Consider the following 24,710-nt stretch of genomic DNA (forward strand, 5'->3'; position numbering starts at 1 on the left):
TTTTTTTTTAAAAGCACAGCACCGCTGATCTTTGAGGATCATTGAGGATCTTTGACTAGCTTTTTTGCTTTAGGTCCTTAAAAACAGCAAACAGCAGAGCACTCCTGTCTCATATAGAGGATCTTTGACTAGCATTTTTGCTATAGGTCCTCAAAAACAGCAAACAGCAGAGCGCTCCTGTCATATATAGAGGATCTTTGACCAGCATTTTTGCTATCGGTCCTCAAAAACAGCAAACAGCAGAGCACTCCTGTCACATATAGAGGATCTTTGACTAGCATTTTTGCTATAGGTCCTCAAAAACAGCAAACAGCAGAGCGCACCTGTCACATATTGAGGATCTTTGACTAGCATTTTTGCGATAGGTCCTCAAAAACAGCAAACAGCAGAGCGCTCCTGTCACATACCGAGGATCTTTGACTAGCATTTTTGCTAGTCGTCCTCAAAAACAGCAAACAATACAGCGCTCCTGTCACTTATAGAGGATCTTTGACTAGAATTTTTGCTATAGGTCCTCAAAAACAGCAAAACAGCAGAGCGCTCCTGTCACATATAGAGGATCTTTGACTTGCATTTTTGCTATAGATCCTCAAAAACAGCAAACAATAGAGCGCTCCTGTCACTTATAGAGGATCTTTGACTAGAATTTTTGCTATAGGTCCTCAAAAACAGCAAACAGCAGAGTGCTCCTGTCACATGTTGAGGATCTTTGACTAGCATTTTGCTATAGGTCCTCAAAAACAGCAAACAACAGACACTCCTGTCACATATAGAGGATCTTTGACTAGCATTTTTGCCATAGGTCCTCAAAAACAGCAAACAGCAGAGCACTCCTGGCACATATAGGGGATCTTTGACTAGCATTTTTGCTATAGGTCCTCAAACACAGCAAACAGCAGAGCGCTCCTGTCACATATTGAGGATCTTTGACTAGCGTTTTTGCAGTAGGTCCTCAAAAAAAGCAGAGTACTCCTGTCACGTATAGACAATCTTTGACAAGTGTTTTTGCTATAGGTCCTCAAAAAAGTGCAGCACTCTTTTCACATATAGAGGATCTTTGACTAGTGTTTTTGCAGTAGGTCCTCAAAAGAAGCAGAGTGCTCCTGTAACATATTTAGGATCTCTGACTAGCATTTTTGTAGTATATCCTCAAAAAACAGCAGAGCACTCCGGTTACTTATAGAGGATCTATGACTAGTGTTTTTGCTATAGGTCCTCAAAAAAGCACAGCACTCTTTTCACACATAGAGGATCTTTGACTAGTGTGTCCTTAAGAACAGCAGAGTGCTCCTGCCACATGCTGTATAGAGGCTGTTTGGCTAGCATGAGCATATTGCTAATGTTTGAATGTATGACTTCTTATTGAATGATGAGTTGTGATGTAAAAATCTGGGTGCAGAACCGACGCCGTGAGGGATGCCACTGAGAGGATCCCTCCAGCGATGATCCCTCACTGATATTCTGGCGGCATGAAAGGTTGTCACACCCACGGGGTAGCCTGTCTTTGACCTTTGACCGTGAGATGTCAATGAGATTTTTTTTTTCTAGCAAAAAAAAAGTAGAATCCAAAGGAAGACCTCGAGACTGTGCCAAGAAGGAAAAGAAGAAGAAGGCCGACCTACAAGGTTGCCGTTGTTGCTGTTCAGGAGGCTGACTCACGCCGATAACTTAATGCACGCCGTCAGCTTCTTACCCCCAACCGACCCACGAGCTCCCGCAGACGCAAATCAGATGAGAAAGCCAAATGCCAGGTTGTATGAAGCATTCCGCACGGGGAGGAACAGGCCGGGTATGCAGTGCCCCCTCTGGCCAGGAGGCGCTAAGACACTTCCTTGGTGACGTATGCTACTGATACATTACATCATTAAAATGTATCTTTTACCATTACGGGTTATGTAAAGATGGCTGGTGAGGTCATGTCGGGAAAGTCCAACAAAAGAGTCCATGAAGGACTCAGCATGTGTGTCATTGTGTTTGTGTCACCCTCGGACTCTCAACTTGGAGCGTCCGGGCGTCTGACTGTACGAGCCGTGCCCTTATAAGGTCACAGTGATGGATGCAAAGTCTCCTTCGTGAGCATTCTTGAAAACATCCCCCCCCCCGCCGCCTGCCTCCTTACTCCCCCTCAAAGCGAGGACACAAAACAGAAGGGAAGACGCAAAGACTCCAGCTGTAGCTCATGATGCATTCCAGAGAAGTGGGAAATAGCAGACTCGGTGGCGATTTGCTCAAAGTCGGAGAAAAGTGATAGGGACATTTTTGGCGCCCCCTATGGGTTGTTGTCTAAGACGAGTTTTATAATTATGTCACAAATGCTCAACGAGTGGCTAGCACGCAGGAGACCCGAGTTTGATTCCACCCTCTGTGTGCTAAACGTGCTTTAAGTGTTGGCTAAATGAAATAAAATACAAACATACGATGCATTCAAAGACATGTGATGATATGTAGTTTTCTACACTGACCAGTAGGTGTCGGTAATGTTACTATGTATGGTCATAGGAGTGTAAAGGTGACTATAGGGGTGCTATTTCATATCTAGAGGGCTCTAATGTTAAAAAGTCTATTTGGAAGGTCATAAACATTAGCGTACAGGCCTCACAGCTAGGAGACCCGAGTTCAATTCCACCCTCGGCCATCTCTGTGTGGATTTTCCATGTTCTCCTTGTGCATGCGTGGGTTTTCTCCGGGTATTCCCGTTTCCTCCCACATTCCAAAAACATGCTAGGTTAATTAGCAACCCCAAATTGTCCATAGGTATGAATGTGAGTGTGAATGGTTGTTTGTCTATATGTGCCCTGTGATTGGCTGGCCATGCTGCAGGAATTTGGACTTTTTGGCGAGAGGCGGGGTACACCCTGGACTGGTGGCCAGCCAATCACAGGGCACATATAGACAAACAACCATTCACACTCACATTGGAGTCGCTAATTAACCTAGCATTTTGGAATGTGGGAGGAAACCGGAATACTCTGACAAAACCCACGCATACACGGGAAGAACATGCAAACTCCACACAGAGATGGCCGAGGGTGGAATTGAACCCTGGTCTCTTAGCTGTGAGGTCTGCGCGCTAACCACTTTACCACCGTGCCGGCCTTTTTCAACCTAATTTGACACACGTGTGCTCGTCGGTCCCTTAAAGGTGTGCACCAAAATTCAGATAAACACAAAAGTTACAGCGGGTGTGAGAAATTTCAAGTCAATCAAACTAATGACAGTTAATCACAGTTAATAACTAAACAGTTAATCACTAATAGCACGGGAAACACAGCCGGGGTGCAAGTCTTCAGGACTAGAAGGGTACGATAGGACATAAGAGATCCATATTGTATGTTAATCCGCACGTATTGGATTTGAACACAAACCGCCGTGTCCATAAATGGCTCCATCATCATACTGTTTTAACTCGCACCTTCAGCTTATTTCCTACCTTCCCGGCGCCGTCTTGAATGCATCCTAAAGCTCTGAACCTGCTGGCTAAGGATGCAGGACCCCAGAAGCCCTTTAAATCCCAGCCAGCATTCAGGCTGGGATTTTCCTCGTCTTGCCGCTGACAATAAGCCTGTGTGCTATTGTGCGGGGGGGAGGGGGGGGGGGGAGTCCTGCGGTGCTGTCATATTTACCCCCGTTCAAAGCCTCCCTTGGGGGAATGGAAGAGAGGCATTGGTTTGGGCTGCGTTGGCCGGTTTTGCATGGTTTGTGGCGGCGCCACCTGCTGATTGTGCTGGTTTGGATGGAGCGCCCGGAGCTGGGAAGTAACCTACATAGTCGGACATGTCCCGTTCTTCCCGTGACAGGAGCTCACACGGCGCAATGAACGTCTACCTCTCCAAGTAATACCAGCCTGAAAACTGCACCTCACACAGAAGACGGCTCGCTAAGAGGATTTATTCTTCAAAAAGAGATAGAAAGTGTGTGTGTGTGTGTTTAGTGATAGAAAATTCCCTATTTGGATTATTTCGCCTCCTTCTCAGTGCCGCTTGATGGAATTTTTTTTTTTAAATACTGATATCCTCTTTCCGCCGTGTTTAATTCCCATTAAGACTGAACTTGACAGCATCCTCCAAGTGACACTTAGCTCTCCACGTAGCCAATGTTTATCCTGGAAGGAGCAACAGATCAAATTAAGGGGGGGGGGGTACGCATTTGGAATGACGGAATTACCTCGGAAGGTTAAAGCAACACTGTGTAATGAGTTGACCTTCAAATAACAGCTGTAAAAAATGAACACATAAGCATCTTCTTGGTTGCCATAGAAACCGCTGCCGATGTGGCTTATCACAATGTGGACCCGCTACCTGCAGCTACATGGGTCTAGTAGTGCAGGTAACCCTTATAACAGGGGGTCTCAAACACGCGGCCCGCGGGCCAAATGTGGCACGCAGGACACTAGTTTGAGGCCCCCCGCCTTGATATGAAAGTTTAATGTTAGTGAGCATTAAACAGGGCTGGCTGCATTACAACATCTGCTCGCTAGTATTCCCCCCCTCACCCCCCACAGTCCCCCCCCCCAGCGGGGCTACTCCTCGTAATCCATCACTTTTACACCTCACATGCACTTCCTGTCACTGAGGATGAATTATGTTAGCGATAGAGGTTGCGTGTGCTACATGCTAAATGCTAACCATCCTACACTATACTGTACATATTGTCTACATGTTACACACGCTACAAGACAAAAATCATACTAATACATTTGATTTTGAATGTCACATGACTCCAGTCGATAGATATTCCTCGTGCTATTTGGCTAGCATAGGCAAGTTTAGAGAGATTTTCCGGGATTAAAGGTGTTCTTTCGAGATGCCTCCTGGTTTTTGAGTGAAATTTGGTCTACGTCAGGGGTCTTAAACCCGCCGCCCGCGGGCCAAATGTGGCCCGCCGGCCACTAGTTTGAGGCCCCCCGCCTTGATATGAAAGTTTAATGTTTGATATGGATGCCGTATGGTATCATGTACCCAGAAAAAATGATTACGTTTGATTCATGTTCATGTTAAAGGTTAAATAACTGTTAATAGTTATCCTCCCTATCTGTGTGGAAGTGGTAAGTTTTTGGCTATTTAAGTTTAAAAGGAAATAACTTGAAGGCTACCGTTTAGGTCGCTAGCGCTCTAGTTTGCGAGTTAGCATGTGTCTCAAGACCCTGCAGTTGCGCAATATGTTGTAAATAAAAAGAGTATAAATGTGACTATAGTCGTGTTTTGTCATGTCTACAGGGCTCTAATAATGCTTTGTTCATTTTAATATGAAAAAAATAATTTGTCTACCCACCAACTATATGTGGTTTCTTAAGTTTTTATTATTTGCCGTTTTATTATTATTATTATATTTATTTATTTATTACTGATTGATTTTCTCTATTCTTAATTAGTTTATTTATTTTTCATCTTATTTTGTGTAAAATAAAAAGTAAGATATTTGAGAACAGTGGAATGTTTTATCAGAGCTTTTATTGTAGAAAATCGGAACCAAAGCAAAATTTATTCATTTTTCTGTTTTTAATAAATGCGATTTTTTTTTTTTGGAAAACCTGATGCGGCCCAGTCTCGGCCAGAATTTTGAGTTTGAGACCCCTGCCTTATAGCCACCACTTGGCGCCCACACATTCTAATGTGTATTACTGCCATCTACTGGCTGGTAATGGTAATGGTTTAATTTCATTACAACATGCATCAGATTACAATTGAGTGCATCACATAATCAGTTCACATTTCCACATTTCCAAAAGGAGTAGGAAGAAGCAAAGCTTATTAAATCCTTCTCTGTGTATTCACGCTGCTGCCATCTTTCCGTCCCTTTCCCCGTCCAGAGTCTGTGAGCAGTTGAGAGAGGGACACTGTCTGCCCCACTGTCCAGCGACACCATGAGCTGGAGCTTCCTCACGCGGCTGCTGGAGGAGATCCACAACCACTCCACCTTCGTGGGGAAGCTGTGGCTCACCGTGCTCATCGTTTTCCGCATCGTCCTCACAGCCGTCGGGGGAGAGTCCATCTACTACGACGAGCAGAGCAAGTTCGTGTGCAACTCGGGGCAGCCGGGCTGCGAGAACGTCTGCTACGACGCCTTCGCCCCGCTTTCCCACGTCCGCTTCTGGGTTTTCCAGATCATCCTGGTGGCCATGCCGTCTCTCATGTACATGGGCTACGCCGTCAACAAGATTGCGAGATTAGACGAAGCCAAGGGAGGAGTCGGTTCTGCTGCCGTGAGAACCGCAGGCGTGGGCTACACGCACAGGAAACCCAGGAAGATCTGCTTCGGGGCGCGGCAGCACCGGGGAATCGAGGAAACCGAGGAGGACCGCGAGGACGATCCAATGATCTACGAGGTCCCAGAAATCGAGCCACCGAAAAGACCCCGGGATCCGCTCCAACCCACACCCAGACCTAAGATCCGCCACGACGGTCGCAAGCGAATCCGGGATGAGGGTCTGATGCGGGTCTACGTTCTGCAGTTGGTGACGCGCACCGTTCTGGAGGCGGGCTTCCTTACGGGTCAATACTTGCTGTACGGTTTCCGCGTGACGCCCGTGTTCGTGTGCTCGGGGAAACCTTGCCCCCACAGCGTGGACTGCTTTGTGTCCCGGCCCACCGAGAAAACCATCTTCCTGCGTATCATGTACGGCGTCACCGTGCTGTGTCTGACGCTCAACGTCTGGGAGATGCTTCACTTGGGAATCGGGTCCATTTGCGACATCCTACGCCGCCGCCGATGCCCGCCTCAGGACGACGAGTACCAGCTGGGTTTGCTGGGAACCAACGTGGGCGGCGAGGGTTCGGTTGGAGGCGCGGGTCCGGAAGCAGGTTCTGAAGGTGGTGACGGCGGAGACGGACCCGCCGATTACGTCGGCTACCCGTTCTCATGGAATACGCCGTCGGCGCCGCCGGGGTACAACATCGTAGTGAAACCCGAGCAGATGCCGTACACCGACCTCAGCAACGCTAAAATGGCGTGCAAGCAGAACCGCGCCAACATCGCGCAGGAGGAGCAGCAGCAGTTCGGCAGCAACGAGGACAACTTCCCCACGGGGGGCGAGGCCCGCGTGGCCCTCAACAAGGACATGATCCAGCAGGCCCACGAGCAGCTGGAGGCCGCCATCCAGGCCTACAGTCAGCAGCACCGGGCCGAGGAGACGCTGGCAGACAACCAGGACGACAAACCCCAGAGCAACATCATCATCCAGCCGCAGCCGCAGCCTCAGAAGGAACGCAAGCACAGACTCAAGCACGGCAAGGGAGGAAGCAGCGGCGGCGGCAGCAGCAGCAACAGCAGCAGCAGCAAATCAGGGGAGGGAAAACCCTCTGTATGGATTTGACCCCGCCCCCCCCCCCTACCGCCACGCCACGCCACACACCGCCGTGCCTTTCTGAATCCTGCAAGCTGGACAAGATTGTGTACGCGACCATGCAGCTGGCGCTTTGTCTGGGCGGTCGCGGTCAAACTTGAAAAACAGAAGACGGTTTGTCTTGTACCCCCCCTACCCCCACCCCCGGGGTCCTAAAGCCACCCTCATTGTCTGCCTTGTCGAACGGGAACACACAATTCGGCTCATTTCCTTTGCAAAGACTACCCAGTTGCAAAAAACGATGACATGCAATAAGAGAAATGACTTCCTGTTTCCTGTCTCACCTTATGGTACAATATGTCTTATGTGTGTGTGTGTGTGTGTGTGTGTGTTTTTTTTCATTGTTGTTCCTGTGTCCCAAAAGAACATGGTGCATCCTCAACTTTAATGTTGGGCTTCTCACTGTTGTTGAGCCGTTGCCGCCCTCTGGTGGGCGCCGTGCGTATTGCAACATAACATACATACACAAACACATACACACATATATATATGCTTCCTGCATCCAGCAGCTGTGATGGATGGATCTTAAAGTCTTCCCATTAGTTGACGAAGGTTCAAAGCCATTTAAAAAAAAAAACTATGAGACCAAACACTGTTTGTGTGTCAGTGCCAAGATTTTAAGGTTTTCCACTCATGTGAGTGAAGCTTTGGAATGCCAAGGCCATGTTTGAAACGCCTACGCGGTGGTGACCAACCCTTTTGTAAAACTCATTGTATTGTATTGCGTTTCAGAATCGGGATTTTATTTGAATTTTTATACGAAATATGCCTTTTTTTGTCCCTGTTTTTTTTAATGGAATTAACTGTGTGTATTTATGGTGTTTTAAATTGCCTTTCAAGTGTTATTTAAAAAAGAAAATAATAATAATGTGAAATGACATAGTATATTTTTATAAAGAAAAGAAAAAAAGGCAGACTTGGGGCTAATGTACTGAGAGCGGTTTTCAACTGGGGGCTAAAAGGCGACCCACATGGTCAGAATGCGCCCAAACGAGCTGCTTGTGTTTGTATAGTGGCGACGCGGTGGCGTGCTAAAGCGGGCTGCACCCAACAAACACGAGGCTGATCTCACTTCGAGAAAAAAAAAAAAAAAAACATCCGGTCCTGTTTCAATGCATACAACGTAGAGAGAAGCAGGTGATGCCGGCTCGGGAGTGAGATTTGTCTCTGTTGTCATGGAAACGGGGGTCGAAGGAATGACCCTTAAGTGTTGTTATTTATTTGTGTGTTTGTGTTTTTACCCTTCTCTTTCATCTGCTGGGTGACTAAGAAAGAAAGGAAACTTGTCCAACACTTTGTTTTTACGCAAGGGCACTGTTGAAAAAAATGATGACGATAACCATAGAACAGGAAGAAACACACGACTCTGTCCTGGACGCTCATTAAAAAAAACATGTGAGACGTCATCATATCTTTTGAGACCTCAGTGTATTCTACTTTTGCCTTGGCACCCCCACAACAGCAGGGTACCAAAATGTGATAATAACCATAGAATCGGTTACAATACAATTATATTGTTAGTTATGAATAGGTTATTGTCAAAAAACTCACCTATCAGGCATAAAAATCATCCTCCTTCAGCGAACATGGTTGAGGCGTTTTGCTTTTTTCGGGGGGGATTTTTTTGTGATGATAACCATAGAGCAGGAAATGGAACCTATTGCTATGAAAAAGAAGCACTGTGCAACAAAACATTTCCCAGACACAAAATATGCCATCCGATATTTTTGCAACATAAGTAAGTATTTGCATATGTCTGTGTCCTGGCTGCTCAGTACAACATGGCTAAAGTCGATTTCCCCCCCCCCCCACAAATCTCTGTTAATCCATGAACCCTCAAATTTGGTCCATTTGTGTGGGATTGATATGCTCCAAAGCAGTAGCACAGGGTGGGCAAACTACGGTCCGGGGGCCACATCCGGCCCGCCAAAGTATGTCGCTTAAACTTTGAATATACAAGCTGTCAACATGACTTGTATTCAGAGTCAATCTGAGACAACAAATCTGAGTGCAGTTCTCGGCTGTGGCCAGCGGGGGCGCTGTTTCTCATTTCAATGACTTCAGCGAGTCGGCTATGGGAAGTTGAAACTTACTTGATTCCTGCTTAATGCATATTGTTTTTTCTACGTTATCTCCGTGTGAACAAGATGAAGATAAATGGCCGTGATCGTTTTTTTTGTGTGCTGATATCAGATTAGCGATAAGGCCCTCCACGCCTCCCAACTATGCCACATTTCAGGTGGAGCACCTGTTATCACAAAGATGTCAGCGCCAATAAACAATCACAGAAATTATGGTTGCTGCCAAGCAATATTGTGCCGTGTTTATTTTGTAATAAGCCGACGTTGACACAAGAGCAACAGGTTGGGGCAGCTTGTGTGTTAAAAACAATATGGTGTGTTCTTAGGGTGCCGGGCTGCGTTGTTTCCCCCTTACGTGTCTGAAGATAGCCGCCCGTGTGACCATTCATTAAAAAGAAAACAAACAGTCGTGTTTTTTCTATGCCTTTAAAAATACATGTAAATCCATTTGATCACAGGTGTTTTTTTAGCATTCTGTCATGGGTAAAAATTGAGGTTGCATGTTAAAAGACCTATTTTCGTAAAAAATAAAAAAAATAAATAAAATGAAATTGCCTAAGAAATGATTGTGCGTTTGATTTGTTAGATTGGTGTTCGTTCTATTTTTGGGGGGTATTTCAATGATTCCAGAGGGGGAAAAGTTCAATAATTGAATGAAAATTTAAAACAGGTACCAGAGATGACAAAAAGATATACAAAAATAGACATAGAACATTATTTTTGGGGTTTTTTTTTTGCCTTTATTTTCTTCAAAAATAGAGTCAAGAATCCCCCTACCACCCCTAATGCACGAATGGTTCGGTCTGACACTATTCGATCATAAAAATGCGACAATAAGCGTGCGACACCGTTTGTCAACAAGTCAGAAGCAAAGAAAAGAAAAGCGAAAAATGAAAGAAGAAGCCAAGAACCTCAGTGAATTTTTACAAAAAGATTCCGATGATGCAGCAGTGGATCATCTGAGCAGGTAAGACACAGCAAACTTGTTTTTCCCGGTGATGTATCGCCACACGCCATTCATATCATTCACCATATCTCTTGAGACCATATCTCTTGTGTTCTACTTCTGTATGCGTTTTTCTTTATTTTTATTTTTATTTTTTTTGCAATGTAACATACTAACGTTATCATAGTATATTTTTTAGCTGATTTTAGGGACGGACACTTTTATGAACACTTCATGCTAGGTGTTATCAATGCATGTTAGCATTGCTAGCAAGGCGGCATCAGTGTTGTAGCATTTTTAGCTATTTTATAGGTAGCTTTCTTTGTACATTGCGCTAGGTGGAGTGCTAGGTGTTAGCATGTTAAAGTTAACATTGATAGCATGATAACATTAGCATTCTATCGTTTTGAGATTGTCATGGGTAGACGCATATAAATACTACTGTCATGCTAACATTAGCGTCTCTAACATGATAACATTATCATAGTAGCATCTTTAGCCGTTTTCATGGGAAGGCACTATCTTGCTAGGCGGTAACATTAGCATGTTAGCGTTGCTAGCATGCTTACGATATCATTGTCGTATTTTGTCCATTTTCATCAGGTAGACACTTATATGAACACTTAACAATTTTACAGTAGTTGTTAGCATGCTAACGTTATGTTACCATTGCTAATGTGCATACTGGCATTGAAAAAATGTATTAATGTGAACTTAAGCAAATACTTAGTGTTAACATGTTAGGTGTTAGCCTGCTAATGTTACATTTGCATGCTAACATAATTACATTAACATTTTTAGCATTTACAAAAGTAGGCACTTTACAAACACTTAGCACTATTATACTAGGTGTTAGAATGTTAACACTAGCATTGCTAGCAAGGTACAGTAGCATTTTGAGCTATTTTTATAGGTAGCTTTTATAGGTAACATTGCATACGTCGCATTGATAGCATGATAACATTAGCACACTATCATTTTCGTGACTGTCATGGGTAGACACATACGAACATTTACTACTATCATGCTAGGTGTTATTATGACAACATTAGTATGTTAGCATCGCTAGCATGCTAATGATAGCCTTTTTATCAATTTTCATAGAGTAGACACTTATGTGAATGAGCTTTGCCTCTTAGCGACAGACTGTTCCACTTCCCAAACCGCAAAAGCATGTTTTGCGGCTTTCTGAACTGCTTAAGTGTTCCCCGGAGAGGCCGCTGGCCACTGGGACAGAACCGAGTGCTGCAGCTGGATAGTCCGACGAGGTCCGTGCCAAAATCCCCTGAGCGCTGTGCTGCGTGGCTAGCTTGTGGCAGCGGGCTTTGCTTCTTCTCTCTCAGGAGATAAACAAACATTACATGGCAGTTAATGACTCGGCGCTGCTTTTTTAGAGACGACTTACAAAAGTCATCCCGTCCTGTCTGAAGGACTCTGAGTCTAGTTAGTTGAACCCCCCCCCCCCCCCTCCCCCGAGCAGTCCAGATGCTTGCATGTCTGATCCAGTCCATGCGTGATGCCTGCAGAGGAAACCTGGTGAGGTGGAAGGTACATTCATGGGTGGATATCACAGCTGAACATGCAGGGGTTAAACTAGGATCGCCATATGAGACCAGGATGTAGAAGAAGAAGAAGAAGATGATGTCTCCTTTGCTTCCTGCTTCTGTCAAATATTATTATTTTTTCCCATCTTTTCCTCAAGTTATCGAAATAGTCCTTTCACACAAATGAAAGGATTGCGTCCCCCAGGGCTCATTACTATACCCATTTCTATTTCTCTGTATATTAGATGTTATTATCAATTCTCCAACATTGATGATATAATATACTGCATGTACATTATTTTATAATGTATTATAATTGTTATATCACTATTAGGTAATGCTAATGTATTACCACCTATAGTGAAATATTATAAAATACTGTTAAATACTGTACTCTATACACACACAGTATATGCACATATAGTCATAATTATTTAATATTAGTCGTGTGTTATATACTGTATTTATTAATATGCAGAATACTTTTGTCATATTATACATGGGACTATGTACATTATTAATATGTGTTACTATATTATGATGCATTATTATGGTTAGTATTATTTAATAATAACATGATATAACCTAATAAGAGTTATTTAATTTTAAAGTTTTAATATGTTAATACATGTAGTATTTGATATGTTTTCTAATTTTGAAAATAATAATCATCATAATAATCTCTAATAAAATAATTAGGATGCATTTAAATTATTAGATATTGGATTAATATTACATTCACAAATGTTTTGTTTATATGTACTGTATTGTTTTATATAATAATTATATATTGTATTTTTTAGTAATTAGAATCTTTTTAAATGATAGCAAATTTAAATTAAATAGTATATTTAAGTAAACAAAAATAATAACATAATAAATATTAATTATGATTATATATATTACTGCTATTACCATTTAATATTAAAAGGCTATAATTAAATAGTTTATTATTTTATGATATAAAGAACATGTATATGTGGGATGTTATTATGCATATATTTATCATTAGATATTATGAAATACATGTTTTCTGATCGCAGAAATATACAATGTTATGATATATAATATGCGATATACCTATCGCGTACTAGGTTCTTGTCAAGGCCAAATGAAGGAAACGGAGTCCCTCAGGGCTCGCTACTGTGCCCATTTCTATATTTCCCTTTATGCTAAATCTTTCCTATTCGATCTGGTATCATGGCTTCTCCGAGCCCTGCTACGCTTCTAAACAAGTAAAATAACCCAGAGTATTTTTTAAAGACAAATATTTATTCAATTGTACTGCAAATCATCAGCAGAAAACATTTTACATTCACAGAAGAAAAACAGTGGCTCGGGAGTTGATCACACATGTTTGAAGCCAAAGTATCCCTGAAGGAGACGTTAAAGCCATAAATGATCCTTGGCGCCGCAGCAGCGTGGGCGGGCGTGGATGACGACGAAAGTGAATGATTGTTATCGTGCATGTCACTGCACGTCAGTACACGTCAGTACAGCACTTACCGCAGATCTTGCAGTACTTCTCAAGAAGTAGTGGAACAACAGGAGGAAGTCAAAGAATGACAGCGAGTTTACTGAGTCGCTACACAGGACCCACACAAATTAACCCAAAAGTGCTCAAGTCAAAGTTGTCGTTCCAACAACCCCCCCCCCCCAACCCCATCCCTAAGTCAAAGTTCCACCCACCCCCAAAGTCAAAGTTATCTGCATTTTGAAAAGTACCATTTTCAACCAAAGAGTATTAGAGCCACACTGAGGCTTTTTCCCTCATATTTTTTATTCATTATTGTATCTTTATTTTTTTTATTCTGGTACATAAGACTTTTTTTTTCTATGTATTAAAGACTTTAGTATTTTTAAAGTTTTTCTTGTGCTTATTAATTTTTAGTATATTATTCGGTCTCTTATTCAAACATTTTAACCCCAAAAATCCTCCAATATTCTCCCAACACTTTGTCGCAAAATTATGACTTTGCTTTTTAAGGACAAAAACCTTCTCAAATTGTGTTAAATATTATATTTATCCCCTTAAAATCCCAATGTTTTTTTCTTGCAAAAATACTAACATATCATGTGAATACTTCCGCTTTTTTTTTTAATTTTTATTATATTATTCAGTCTCTTATTCAAACATTTTAACCCCAAAAATCATCCAATATTCTCCCAACACTTTGTCGCAAAATTATGACTTTGCTTTTTAAGCACAAAAACCTTCTCAAATTTTGTTATATATTATATTTATCCCCATAAAATCCCAATGTTATATACTCTTAATAGGATTTTTTTCTTGCAAAATTACAAACATATTATGTGAATACTTCCGCTTAAAAAAAAAAAATTATTATATTATTCAGTCTCTTAAACATTTTAACCCCAAAAATCCTCCAATATTCTCCCAACACTTTGTCGCAAAATTATGACTTTGCTTTTTAAGCACAAAATTCTCAAATTTTGCTATATTATATTTATCCCCACAAAATCCCATATACTCTTAGGATTTTTTTTCTTGCAAAATTACAAACATATTATGTGAGTACTTACGCTTTTTAAAAAAAAACAAAAAAAACTGATAGAAAATTTGAATGTGACGCTCCTATTTTGAGGGTTTTGTTGTATTATTGTTGTATTATATAATTATAACTTTATTCTTGTAAATTTGCATTTTTTCCTCGGAAAATCCTGACTGTTGAGACTTGTGTCGCATCTTTATTTCTAACTTCATCATATAATATTTATTTCTTTTCCCAGTGTGGCGCTAATACTCGCTGTTCTTGTCAGCTAAGACACGCTAGCTTCCAGCAGCGGTCGCAGTGATCGAAACCCATCACCCGTCTCGTGTTAGGAATAAAAAATTTGATTAAAAAAAAAAAAGACATATTACACTACAGTATACGTGCTGGTGTTTGTGGAGCATGTAAACAATGGCGGACATGATTATTATTATTATTATTCAGTTACATTCACTTGCAACAGCAAGGCACGGCATCAAACCTCCCTAAGGCCCCCAAAATGGCTTCTCCTTTGAAACGTCCAGACTCCAGCTGGATAATAAATAACCTTTTAAAAGTCTTTGGTATTCAGTGCAAAGTCAGTCACACGGGTGGTCCTTTTTTTCGGGGACTACTTTTCCTCGCTGTGACAGTCCCCTAAGTGAAGCCGTAGCACGCCCTGAGTGTGCAGCTTCAGCAGCATGTCAAACTCCACCGGCATGGCGTGGAACTTGGCGTTGACTTTCCTGTCGTCGTAGTAGTGGTTGGTGAGCGTGTAAAGTCCGTGCGGGTGGTTGCTGAAGGGCCAGAAGCCGTACAGATGCACATTGGCGCACGCCTCCAGCGCCATGCTGGCCATCATGATGCCCGTGCTGAGGCGGTGCGATTTCAAGCCGTTGTTGGACCAGAACTGGGAGAGATTGCGGAGGTATTCCGGGTTGAAGAAAACGGGTCGTGCCGAGCTGCCGAAGTCCTCGACGGTGTAGGAGACGCGCATGGACAGCGGCGTGTTGATGCCGTAGGAGAAGGCGGGAAGGAGGATGAGGGATTTTCCGTAGCTTTGAAGACTCTCCACAAAGTCGCGGCGTCGTCCCATCAGGGAGCCGTACCTGCCGAAATAACAGGCTAGGTAACAATAGCTAACGGCGAGCACGTTTGATGGGGGACAGTTATGGACTACAGTAATGGCGGAACAACAAAAACAAGTGTGTGCACTCACTTTTCTTTGAGGATGCTCGGGTTAGCCGTCACGAGGTCCGTCTTGACGCCCACGTGCGTGCTGTACTCGTCGTTCAAAGGCGGCAGATTGCACCTGAAGCGGCAGCGAAAACACGGTCACGACCACTTCCTGCGTGGCGTTTAAGAGCATAAAACGGCGGCAGACTCACCTCATCACAAACTGAGCCGAGTCGATCATCTTCCCGCAGCCGCTGTCCATCAGGATGCCGCCGTTGCCGACCACGGCGCACGTGTCAAACGTCCTGTTGGAGAACGGATGCTCCTGGAAAGCAAGGTCGGCAGCTGTCAAGGTCATGACCTCGGAGGTTAGACAGGCATGTTCGGGGTTAAAGGTCATCTACTTACAGGAATACATTTTATTCTAATTTGATGTTATATCTTATACTGTTGATGATCCCAATAAATGGTTTAGCTTATTATTCAATCATGTTATATTGCATTATTACAATATTAAATATTATATATGTATATTATAAATATAATATATTAAATATTAAAATTAACACTAATACTACCATATATATATTCTAAATATAATATATTAAATTAATAATTAATTAATAATTAAATAAAAAAAATTAAATTAAATCTAAAAAAAAATAATTAAATATGAAATATTTTCAGAATTATTATACTGTTTATACTATTTTATATTACTAACATATTATATACTGTATTTATTTTGCATAATAATTTTGTCATACTATAAATACATTATTCATGTATTATTATCAAACATTATTATGTTAGTATTAATTAATATTTAACATGACAAACTATATAAATATTATTTCATTCATTAAAAAAATGTTTTTATGTTATACATGTATTATTTATAATTTTTGAAAATAAAAATAATACTAATAATAATATTTAAAATTATAATTAATTGAAATTAAATATTTTATTAATATAAGATTCATAAATGTTTCTAAATACATGTTTTCTTATATCAGAAATATATATAATAATTCTGATATTACATGATAAAGTCAACTTCTTGGTATAATTATTAGATCAACATAAAGCATGTAGAAATGATCATAATTATAATTTCTAATATGTGATATCAGGAAGTGAAGCGCGTCTTTGTACCTTAATGAATGTTTTGAAAATGGCGGGGGTGACCTGTAGCGTCCTGGACTTTTCCCCATCGTACTGGATCTTGGTCCCCACGGGGGTGTTGCCCTGCGTGATGATGGCCTTGTCGTAGCCCCGACACGAGCGGCTCAGCTTGGCGCTGCAGATACACACACGAGCACACACACACACACACACACACGCGTGTCCATCACGTCACGTCACCTGCCCGTCTGGTTTTTTTCCATTTGTGGGTCAGCACTCACGTAAACGTGCGGTAATTCTCATCGTTCCTCTTCCAGGTTTGAGAGTGGCGCTTTAGCACGTTGTCAATCAGTTCCCTGTGACACACACACACACACACACACAGTAAAGAGTGTGTGTGACGTGAAAGAATGACAGGGCAAACAAAGAGGTGACTTCCATTTGCACTCACCTGCAGCCTTTACAAAGCGCAGAAGGCTTAGGGGAACTTTTCTTTTGAGGGGGCGGTTTGTGAGAGGCCACCACGCTGTGGACACAAAAGACGACAAAAGGAGTGAAACGAGTCCACACGATACACGACACTCGTTTTACTCTCAATGTTCTTTTCCTTGACTTCACCTCCAATCACCAACGGCCCGCAGTTGGCCCGCAGTTATTTGTTGGAGGCATATGCCCCCCCCCAGGCGAGAAAAACAAACAAACGGTACTACTAATAATCATGAAAAATGGCATTAAAAATAAATATGTATTATATCAGGTATATTTTTGTTTTGCTTTGTTCTCTGATAATGAGAAAATGACCATTTATTCAATATACTGTAAATAAAAAATATACAAAAAATATATACATATGCCATTTATAATTACTGTATATTGGTTAGTTCATTACAAATATACACATATATTGTAAATATTAAAAATAAGGATTTAGCTCATTTTTTTGCTCATATTTTATGAGGTATAAGGAAAATGGGCATTTGTAATGGTAATTAAATATACTGTAAATTTAAAAACATATCCATATATGATTTTAAAAAATGGTCATTTAGTTCACTAATTTAAAAGGTAATACTTTTCTGGGGAATAATGATTTTATTCATTTAAAAATACACGTATTATAATCATTTAACTCACTAAATTAAAAGCTAAGATTTTTCTGTCATAATAATGAGAAAAAAATTCATTTTTAAATATTAATTAAATATTAATATTAATACAAAAAAATTCTGGTGCAACCATTGTATGAAATTACATTTTTTTATTTTACTATATTTTCAAATGTATGCACTTTTACACACATTTATTAATTTAGCATATAACGCTCATTGAAATGTTCCCATCCATAGCAGCCCTTTTTGACTTTTGCTCCTTTGTGAGTGAAAATAAAAGGCTGTGCTTCCTCATGATACTGTTGGTAATGTTTGACCGTTTTAATGGCACTCCCCTTCAGACCATCACACAGTACAATACACAATAGTAACATTTGATACCCCAAAAAGCTTTCCGATGCTAAGATAATATTTGCTTTTGTTGATCACCGGCTTGACAGATATCTCTTTGTCATTGTTGGCCCATCCCCGCAATGTCATCTCCGAGTTCAAGTCCTAAAGTCATCTCTTTCCTTCTATCTTATCAGATTATTTGTACTTCATTGTCACGATCACACACTTAGCTTTTTATCTTTTTATCCTGTCCTCCTTTTCACCTGACTCTATCTATCTATGTGGCAGTTGTTGTTTTTTTAAATGGGTCAGGCTTTTATGCTTATAGAGCTCATATTTAGTCCGACCCCTCCCCCAGTGTCTGTTATCGATCATACATTCACACCCTCACTTTTACTTGTTCACACTTTTTTTCCCACTTCCTGTAGGAAATAAAATAAAAAAAAAACAAGAAGCAAATAGCAGTTTAAATAATGACACTAAAAACCTTATGCAGTGTTAAGGAAAGGGAATACATATTTTTTTAATTATAAATATATTGATTTATATTTATTTTCAATCACACCCTCACTTTTACTTGTTCACACTTTTTTTCCACTTCCTGTAGGAAATAAAAAAAAAAAAAAACAAGAAGCAAATAGCAGTTTAAATAATGACACTAAAAACCTTATGCAGTGTTAAGGAAAGGGAATACATAATTTTTTTAATTATAAATATATTGATTTATATTTATTTTCAATCACACCCTCACTTTTACTTGTTCACACTTTTTTTCCACTTCCTGTAGGAAATAAAATAAAAAAAACAAGAAGCAAATAGCAGTTTAAATAATGACACTAAAAACCTTATGCAGTGTTAAGGAAAGGGAATAAATATTTTTTTTAATTATAAATATATTGATTTATATTTATTTTCATTCACACCCTCACTTTTACTTGTTCACACTTTTTTTTCCACTTCCTGTAGGAAATAAAATTAAAATAAAAAACAAGAAGCAAATAGCAGCTTAAATAATGACACTAAAAACCTTATGCAGTGTTAAGGAAAGGGAATAAATATTTTTTTTAATTATAAATATATTGATTTATATTTATTTTCATTCACACCCTCACTTTTACTTGTTCACACTTTTTTTCCCACTTCCTGTAGGAAATAAAATAAAAAAAAAAACAAGAAGCAAATAGCAGTTTAAATAATGACACTAAAAACCTTATGCAGTGTTAAGGAAAGGGAATAAATATTTTTTTTAATTATAAATATTGATTTATATTTATATTTATTTATTGATTTATATTGGAATAATTTCCAGGCGCATTTTTTTTGTATATTTCTGGATTTCTTTGATGTCTTTAATCTGACATCTTTGATGTATTTAAGTACTTTTGGCTTCCTCTTGTCCTCCATTTAAGTTGACATAGATTTTGCAGTTAGCGCTCCCAAGTGCTTTGCCTGAAGTGGCGTTCCGTCTTGGCGATATCGCGATTTGTCAGATGCTCACCAGTGTCGACGTTTGTGATTTTATTTTGTAATCTTACAATTAAAGTTAGAAGGCATCCTTTAGTAAGCTAATTATAGTCGGGTGTGCCCATTGGGATTGGTCTGGTTTATGTCTTGATGTTCTAAGTTCTTCAGTTCTACAGTTTTCCCTGTCTGACTTAGTCCCACGGTCCTCTATTCTACCCATCGCTGATCTGAACAGATTCGTGTTGATGCCGGCTGTAAAAATTCAAAGACTATTAGCATGTGACTGTCAGCATTTTCCCATTAACTAACAACTGTATACTTGCCTAGTCGGGTGTGTCATTGGTCTCCCTCGTCCTCGTATTACCTTTTCAGAGTGAAATCATGTATAGAATACATCTAAGTCATCAGTTCATTCTTCATCCATGGATTAGGAAAATTCAGCTTTGTCATCAGTTTCTTAGGAAGCAACACACCATGCCCGTCTAGCCAGTCAAGACGTACAGGAATTTATCATTATATCAATGATTTTACGCTTGATTACAAAAGGTTTACATGATTTTTGTCACTTGAACCATCACTCAAAGCAACTGCAGCATATAAATTATCAGCATTGTCCCATCCTCCCAAAAAAAGGTTGTACCCGCCTCGTCGGGTTTGTCATTGGTGTCGCTCGTCACTGAAACGTCTTTCAATACACAAGTTGTCAGCTGATGTCATTGCATACATGACTTTCTGTTTGTCAAAGTCACATGAATAAACGCAAACAGTAAAAAAAAAAAAAGGCTGCTAGCATACGATCAGCGTTTAACCCTGTATCGGTTATCGACCGTCAGCTTTTTTTCAGCCCTCAATATCGAAATCGGCCCTACTGTCGATGCGTAACTTGTCAGCTGATGCCATTGCATTCACAACTTTGGATTTGTCACAACACAGACAGTTAGCATACAATTAGCATTACCTGATTAACCAACAAACTACACCCGCCTAGTCGGGTTTGAATTTGGTCTCATTCATTCTTGTATGGCCTTTAATAATGTACATAACTTGACAACAATCTTTTAAGAGTAATATAATGAATTTGGGAGCTGCGCGGTGGTTGAGTGGTTAGCGCGCAGACCTCACAGCTAGGAGACAAGGGTTCAATCCCACCCTCGGCGATCTCTGTGAGGAGTTTGCATGTTCTCCCCGTGGGTTTTCGCCGGGTATTCCGGTTTCCTCCCACATTTCAAAAAAACATGCTAGGTTAATTAGCGACTCCAAATTGTCCATAGGTATGAATGTGAGTGTGAATGGTTGTTTGTCTATATGTGCCCTGTGATTGGCTGGCCACCAGTCCAGGGTGTACGGCTGGGATAGGCTCCAGCACCCCTTGCGACCCTTGTGAGGAAAAGCGGTAGAAAATGAATGAATGAATGATTAACCAACAAACTATACCCGCTTAGTCGGGTTTGGATTTGGTCTCATTCATTCTTGTATGGCCTTTAATATTGTCCATAACTTGATACTCATCTTTTAAGATGATATACTACAATGATATACTACAATACTACATGTAAACACTAACAACAAAGGACAAACCCGACTGGATGAGTTTGCTGTGTCAGTTCTAGCAAAGACTTGCGACCTTTTCAAGGTCTCAGCGAATATTTCAAAGAGTATTTGGGGCGGCAAGTAGCAGACTTCGGCAACAAACAAACAAAAAAAAAAGTACGAAGAAGTACGAAGGTCCGAGTACACGTACCTGTCATCGTCGACCACGTACCAGGTGACGATGGTCAGCAGGCTCCCCAAGCAGAAGAGAGCGATCATGAAGGACAAGCCCGAACTCATGCTCTCCGCCGCCTCGCCCGGGTTCTCTTGTGCCGCCGGGTGCTCTCTTGTTTCAGGCTAACACACCTCCAGTCGACCGACGTCCATCGGCTTTCATGTTTCCTATCTATCTATCTATCTCTCTCTCCGCTCTGGCTCCTCCTTCCTTCCTTCCTTCCCTCCCTACCGGTGTCAGCCTGTCACCTCCGTGCTTCTTCTTTTCAACTTTTCTGGTGTCTCCCGTTAAGTCGCAAAATTCACAATCCTGCTCCTCGGCTGTCCTCCCAAAGCTAAAAAGCTCCTGTCCGGTCTCCGCCTCCTGTTAAAAAAAAAAAAAAAAAAAAAAAAAAAAAGCCGCCTGACTTAAGGATCCTCCTCCCGTCTTGGTCCATATTCCGCGATGAGCCATACACCCCCCCCTCTTCCCAACCCCCCCTTGGCACCAGGAGGAGGCGGTAACACGAGTGGCCTGGACTGAATTAGCCTCCTGGGGAAACATGTTTACAAGAGGGACCTAATTCAAGGTTGAGGACACTAAAGCACACCTCCCAAATTTACCCTGCGTTAAGTCTTGCTGGCGACGACGACCTGTGAGGGACTGGGCCGAAACGGGGGGGGGGGGTCGTCTCCTCCCGTGCAGAGCGGAAACGAGAGCTAAAATCAGGAAAGAGGAAGCACAACCCTGACAGATGCTTGTAAAAAAAAAAAAAAAAGAATCTTTAGGCTAGCAGGCAGCTAATGGGAACCAGACAGGGTCTTGTTTACAGCAGACAGTTCAGTTTTGCATCATATTTCAAGGTATATCATTTCTAGTAGTATTTGTTTTAGTAGTATTATTAGTAAATATTCTGAAATGAGTCAAATTCTACCAAACAATGTTATTTTTTTTCATGCTTTTATTATTAAAATATATTAATCTTGTAAGATTACTGCTGATTTTTGCTGTTTTTTTTTGTTTTCTTTATTTTTACAACATCTGGGGGAAAGCACATAAAGCATGTCCTTATTTTAACTTTCGTTTCTCTGAAAAGGAAACATTTGTAGACCCAATCCATCACCAATCCAGGTCCAACTAAGAAAGAATCATCCATCCCTTTATTGTCATCCATTAATAAATTCAAAATGTGCAATATTGTCTTGGTTTTAGGTTTAAATTGAACTTAAATCCTAACCCTAACGCTACTCCTTTGGACAGGAAGTCTTTCGTCTGCTATGAAAGGGGGTTTTTGTCAACCCGCAATCTTTGCTTCGCCTTGTCTATCATCTTTGCGGGAAGGTTGGGGGACTGTCTGTGCAGCAGAAGAGCAAACAACAGTTGGCATGCAAATCATCAGCCGAGTTGTGACGATACACACGAGTCTCGGGGAAAAAAACATCATGCCAAAAAAAAAAAAAAAAAAAAGAGGAAGTTGTCTGCCTGTTTCTCCGAGTGACGTAATAAATCAAAGATCATAAGTTTGCTGCCACGAAACATCAGTTTCTCATGGCAACTCCCACTTCCACCACACATAAGAATAAAAACCGTACGGCGACAACAAATGATAACAAACAGGAAAAGGGGGGGGGGTGCATAAAGGAGTTTTTTTTTTTTTTACAACATCATCTTGTCCAACAGTGCAAACAAAAGAAGTATCTCACATTTCCAACTGCTTTGTTCCGCAATGTGGGTTGTACCCTGCAGCAAAATACACAACATCAATACTAGCTTGACATATTTTGTCAACAAACGTGACATTTGGAGAATGATGTACGCAACTTCTAATTCTCCATATTGTTCCGCTCAAAGCTGGAGCTGTATAAGTCGGATGCTTGGTGAGGTCAAGCGTATCTGCTGACGTGTCATGGAGGAGGGCGTGGCCCATACATCCATACTCCGTATCAAGGTGTGCACAATTATTACGCACATTTCCTCAGGCTAAATAAGACATTGGCAAGTCATCACAGAACCGCTTGGGCAACACCTAACCCTGAACACTAAAATTAGACTTAATCCCAACCCTAACCACAAGAGGTCATTCTGCTGTCTGTTGTAGCCCAAGGCAAAAATTCACCCTGATACTAACCCCAACCTGTACAATTAACCCTAGGCCTAACCTTAAGCCTAACCCTAAACACTAATCCTAGGTCTAACCCCAACCTGCACCACTAACCTGAGGGCTAACCTCAAACCTAACCTCAAACACTAATCCTAGGTCTAACCCCAACTTGAAGCGCTAAGCCTAGGCCTAACCCCAACCTTGACACTAACCCCAATCTTCACCACTAACCCTAGGTCTAACTTTAAGCCTAACCCCAAACACTAATCCTAGGTCTAACGCCAACTGTCACCACTAACCCTAGGCCTAACCTCAATCATAACCCCAAACACTAATCCTAGGTCTAATCCCAACCTTGACCACTAACCGTAGACCTAACTTTAAGCCTAACCCCAAATACTAATCCTAGGTCTAACCCCAACCTTGACCACCAACCGTAGACCTGACCTTAAGACTAACCCCAACTGTCACCACTAACCCAAGGCCTAACCTTAAGCCTGACCCCAAACACTAATTCTAGGTCTAACCCCAACCTTCACCACTAACCTTAGACCTAACCTCAAAGACTAATCCTAGGTCTATCTGTAACCTTCACCACTAACCCAAGGCCTAACCTTAAGCCTGACTTCAAACACTAATCCTAGGTCTAACCCCAACCTTCACCACTAACCATAGGCCTAACCTCAATCATAACCTCAAACACTAATCCTAGGTCTAATCCCAACCTTGACCACCAACCGTAGACCTAACCTTAAGCCTGACTTCAAACACTAATCCTAGGTCTAACCCCAACTGTCACCACTAACCCAAGGCCTAACTTTAAGCCTGACCCCAAACACTAATCCTCGGTCTAACACCAACCTTCACCGCTAACCCTAGACCTAACCTCAAACACTAATCCGAGGTCTAACCCTAACCTTCACCAGTAACCCTAGGCCTAACCTTAAGCCTGATCCCAAACACTAATCCGAGGTCTAACCCCAGCCTTCACAACTAACCCTAGGCCTAACGTCAATCATAACCCCAAACACTAATGCTAGGACTAATCCCAACCTTGACCACTAACCGTAGACCTAACCTTAAAACTAACTCCAACTGTCACCACTAACCCAAGGCCTAACTTTAAGCCTGACCCCAAACACTAATCCTAGGTCTAACCCCAACCTTCACCGCTAACCCTAGACCTAACCTCAAACATTAAGCCTAGGTCTAACCCTAACCTTCACAACTAACCCTAGGCCTAACCTCAA

At 41.3% G+C, this 24,710-nt stretch overlaps 2 protein-coding genes across 4 annotated transcripts in view; one reads left to right on the forward strand and one right to left on the reverse strand.

Annotated features, from left to right (window-relative positions):
• gjc1 (gap junction protein gamma 1) overlaps positions 1–24,710 on the forward strand; it is a 61,438-nt gene that overhangs the window by 31,181 nt on the left and 5,547 nt on the right. Inside the window, exon 2 of one of the 3 annotated variants that reach the window (XR_013630048.1) lies at positions 5,810–10,390. Coding sequence is in view for 1 of the 3 variants with exons in the window: in XM_058049743.2 (XP_057905726.2) it covers positions 5,864–7,312 (1,449 nt within the window). In the remaining 2 variants the exon portion in view is untranslated. Of the gene's footprint in view, positions 1–5,570; positions 10,561–24,710 lie in introns of those variants that run through there. The other 2 variants (XM_058049743.2, XR_013630049.1) reach the window with 2 other exon arrangements.
• st8sia6 (ST8 alpha-N-acetyl-neuraminide alpha-2,8-sialyltransferase 6) lies at positions 14,773–21,753 on the reverse strand. Its single transcript, XM_058048143.2, has 7 exons — positions 21,357–21,753; positions 17,161–17,235; positions 16,991–17,065; positions 16,740–16,884; positions 15,794–15,906; positions 15,625–15,717; positions 14,773–15,514 (listed from the first exon to the last, which is right to left on the reverse strand). Exons 1-7 carry the CDS (start codon positions 21,443–21,445, stop codon positions 15,037–15,039), a joined length of 1,068 nt encoding a protein of 355 aa, XP_057904126.1. The 5' UTR covers positions 21,446–21,753; the 3' UTR covers positions 14,773–15,036.

Source organism: Doryrhamphus excisus, linkage group LG16 (genome assembly GCF_037039965.1).
Source record: "Doryrhamphus excisus strain RoL-2023G ecotype Guam linkage group LG16, RoL_Dexc_Guam_v1.1, whole genome shotgun sequence".
Classification (NCBI taxonomy): domain Eukaryota; kingdom Metazoa; phylum Chordata; class Actinopteri; order Syngnathiformes; family Syngnathidae; genus Doryrhamphus; species Doryrhamphus excisus.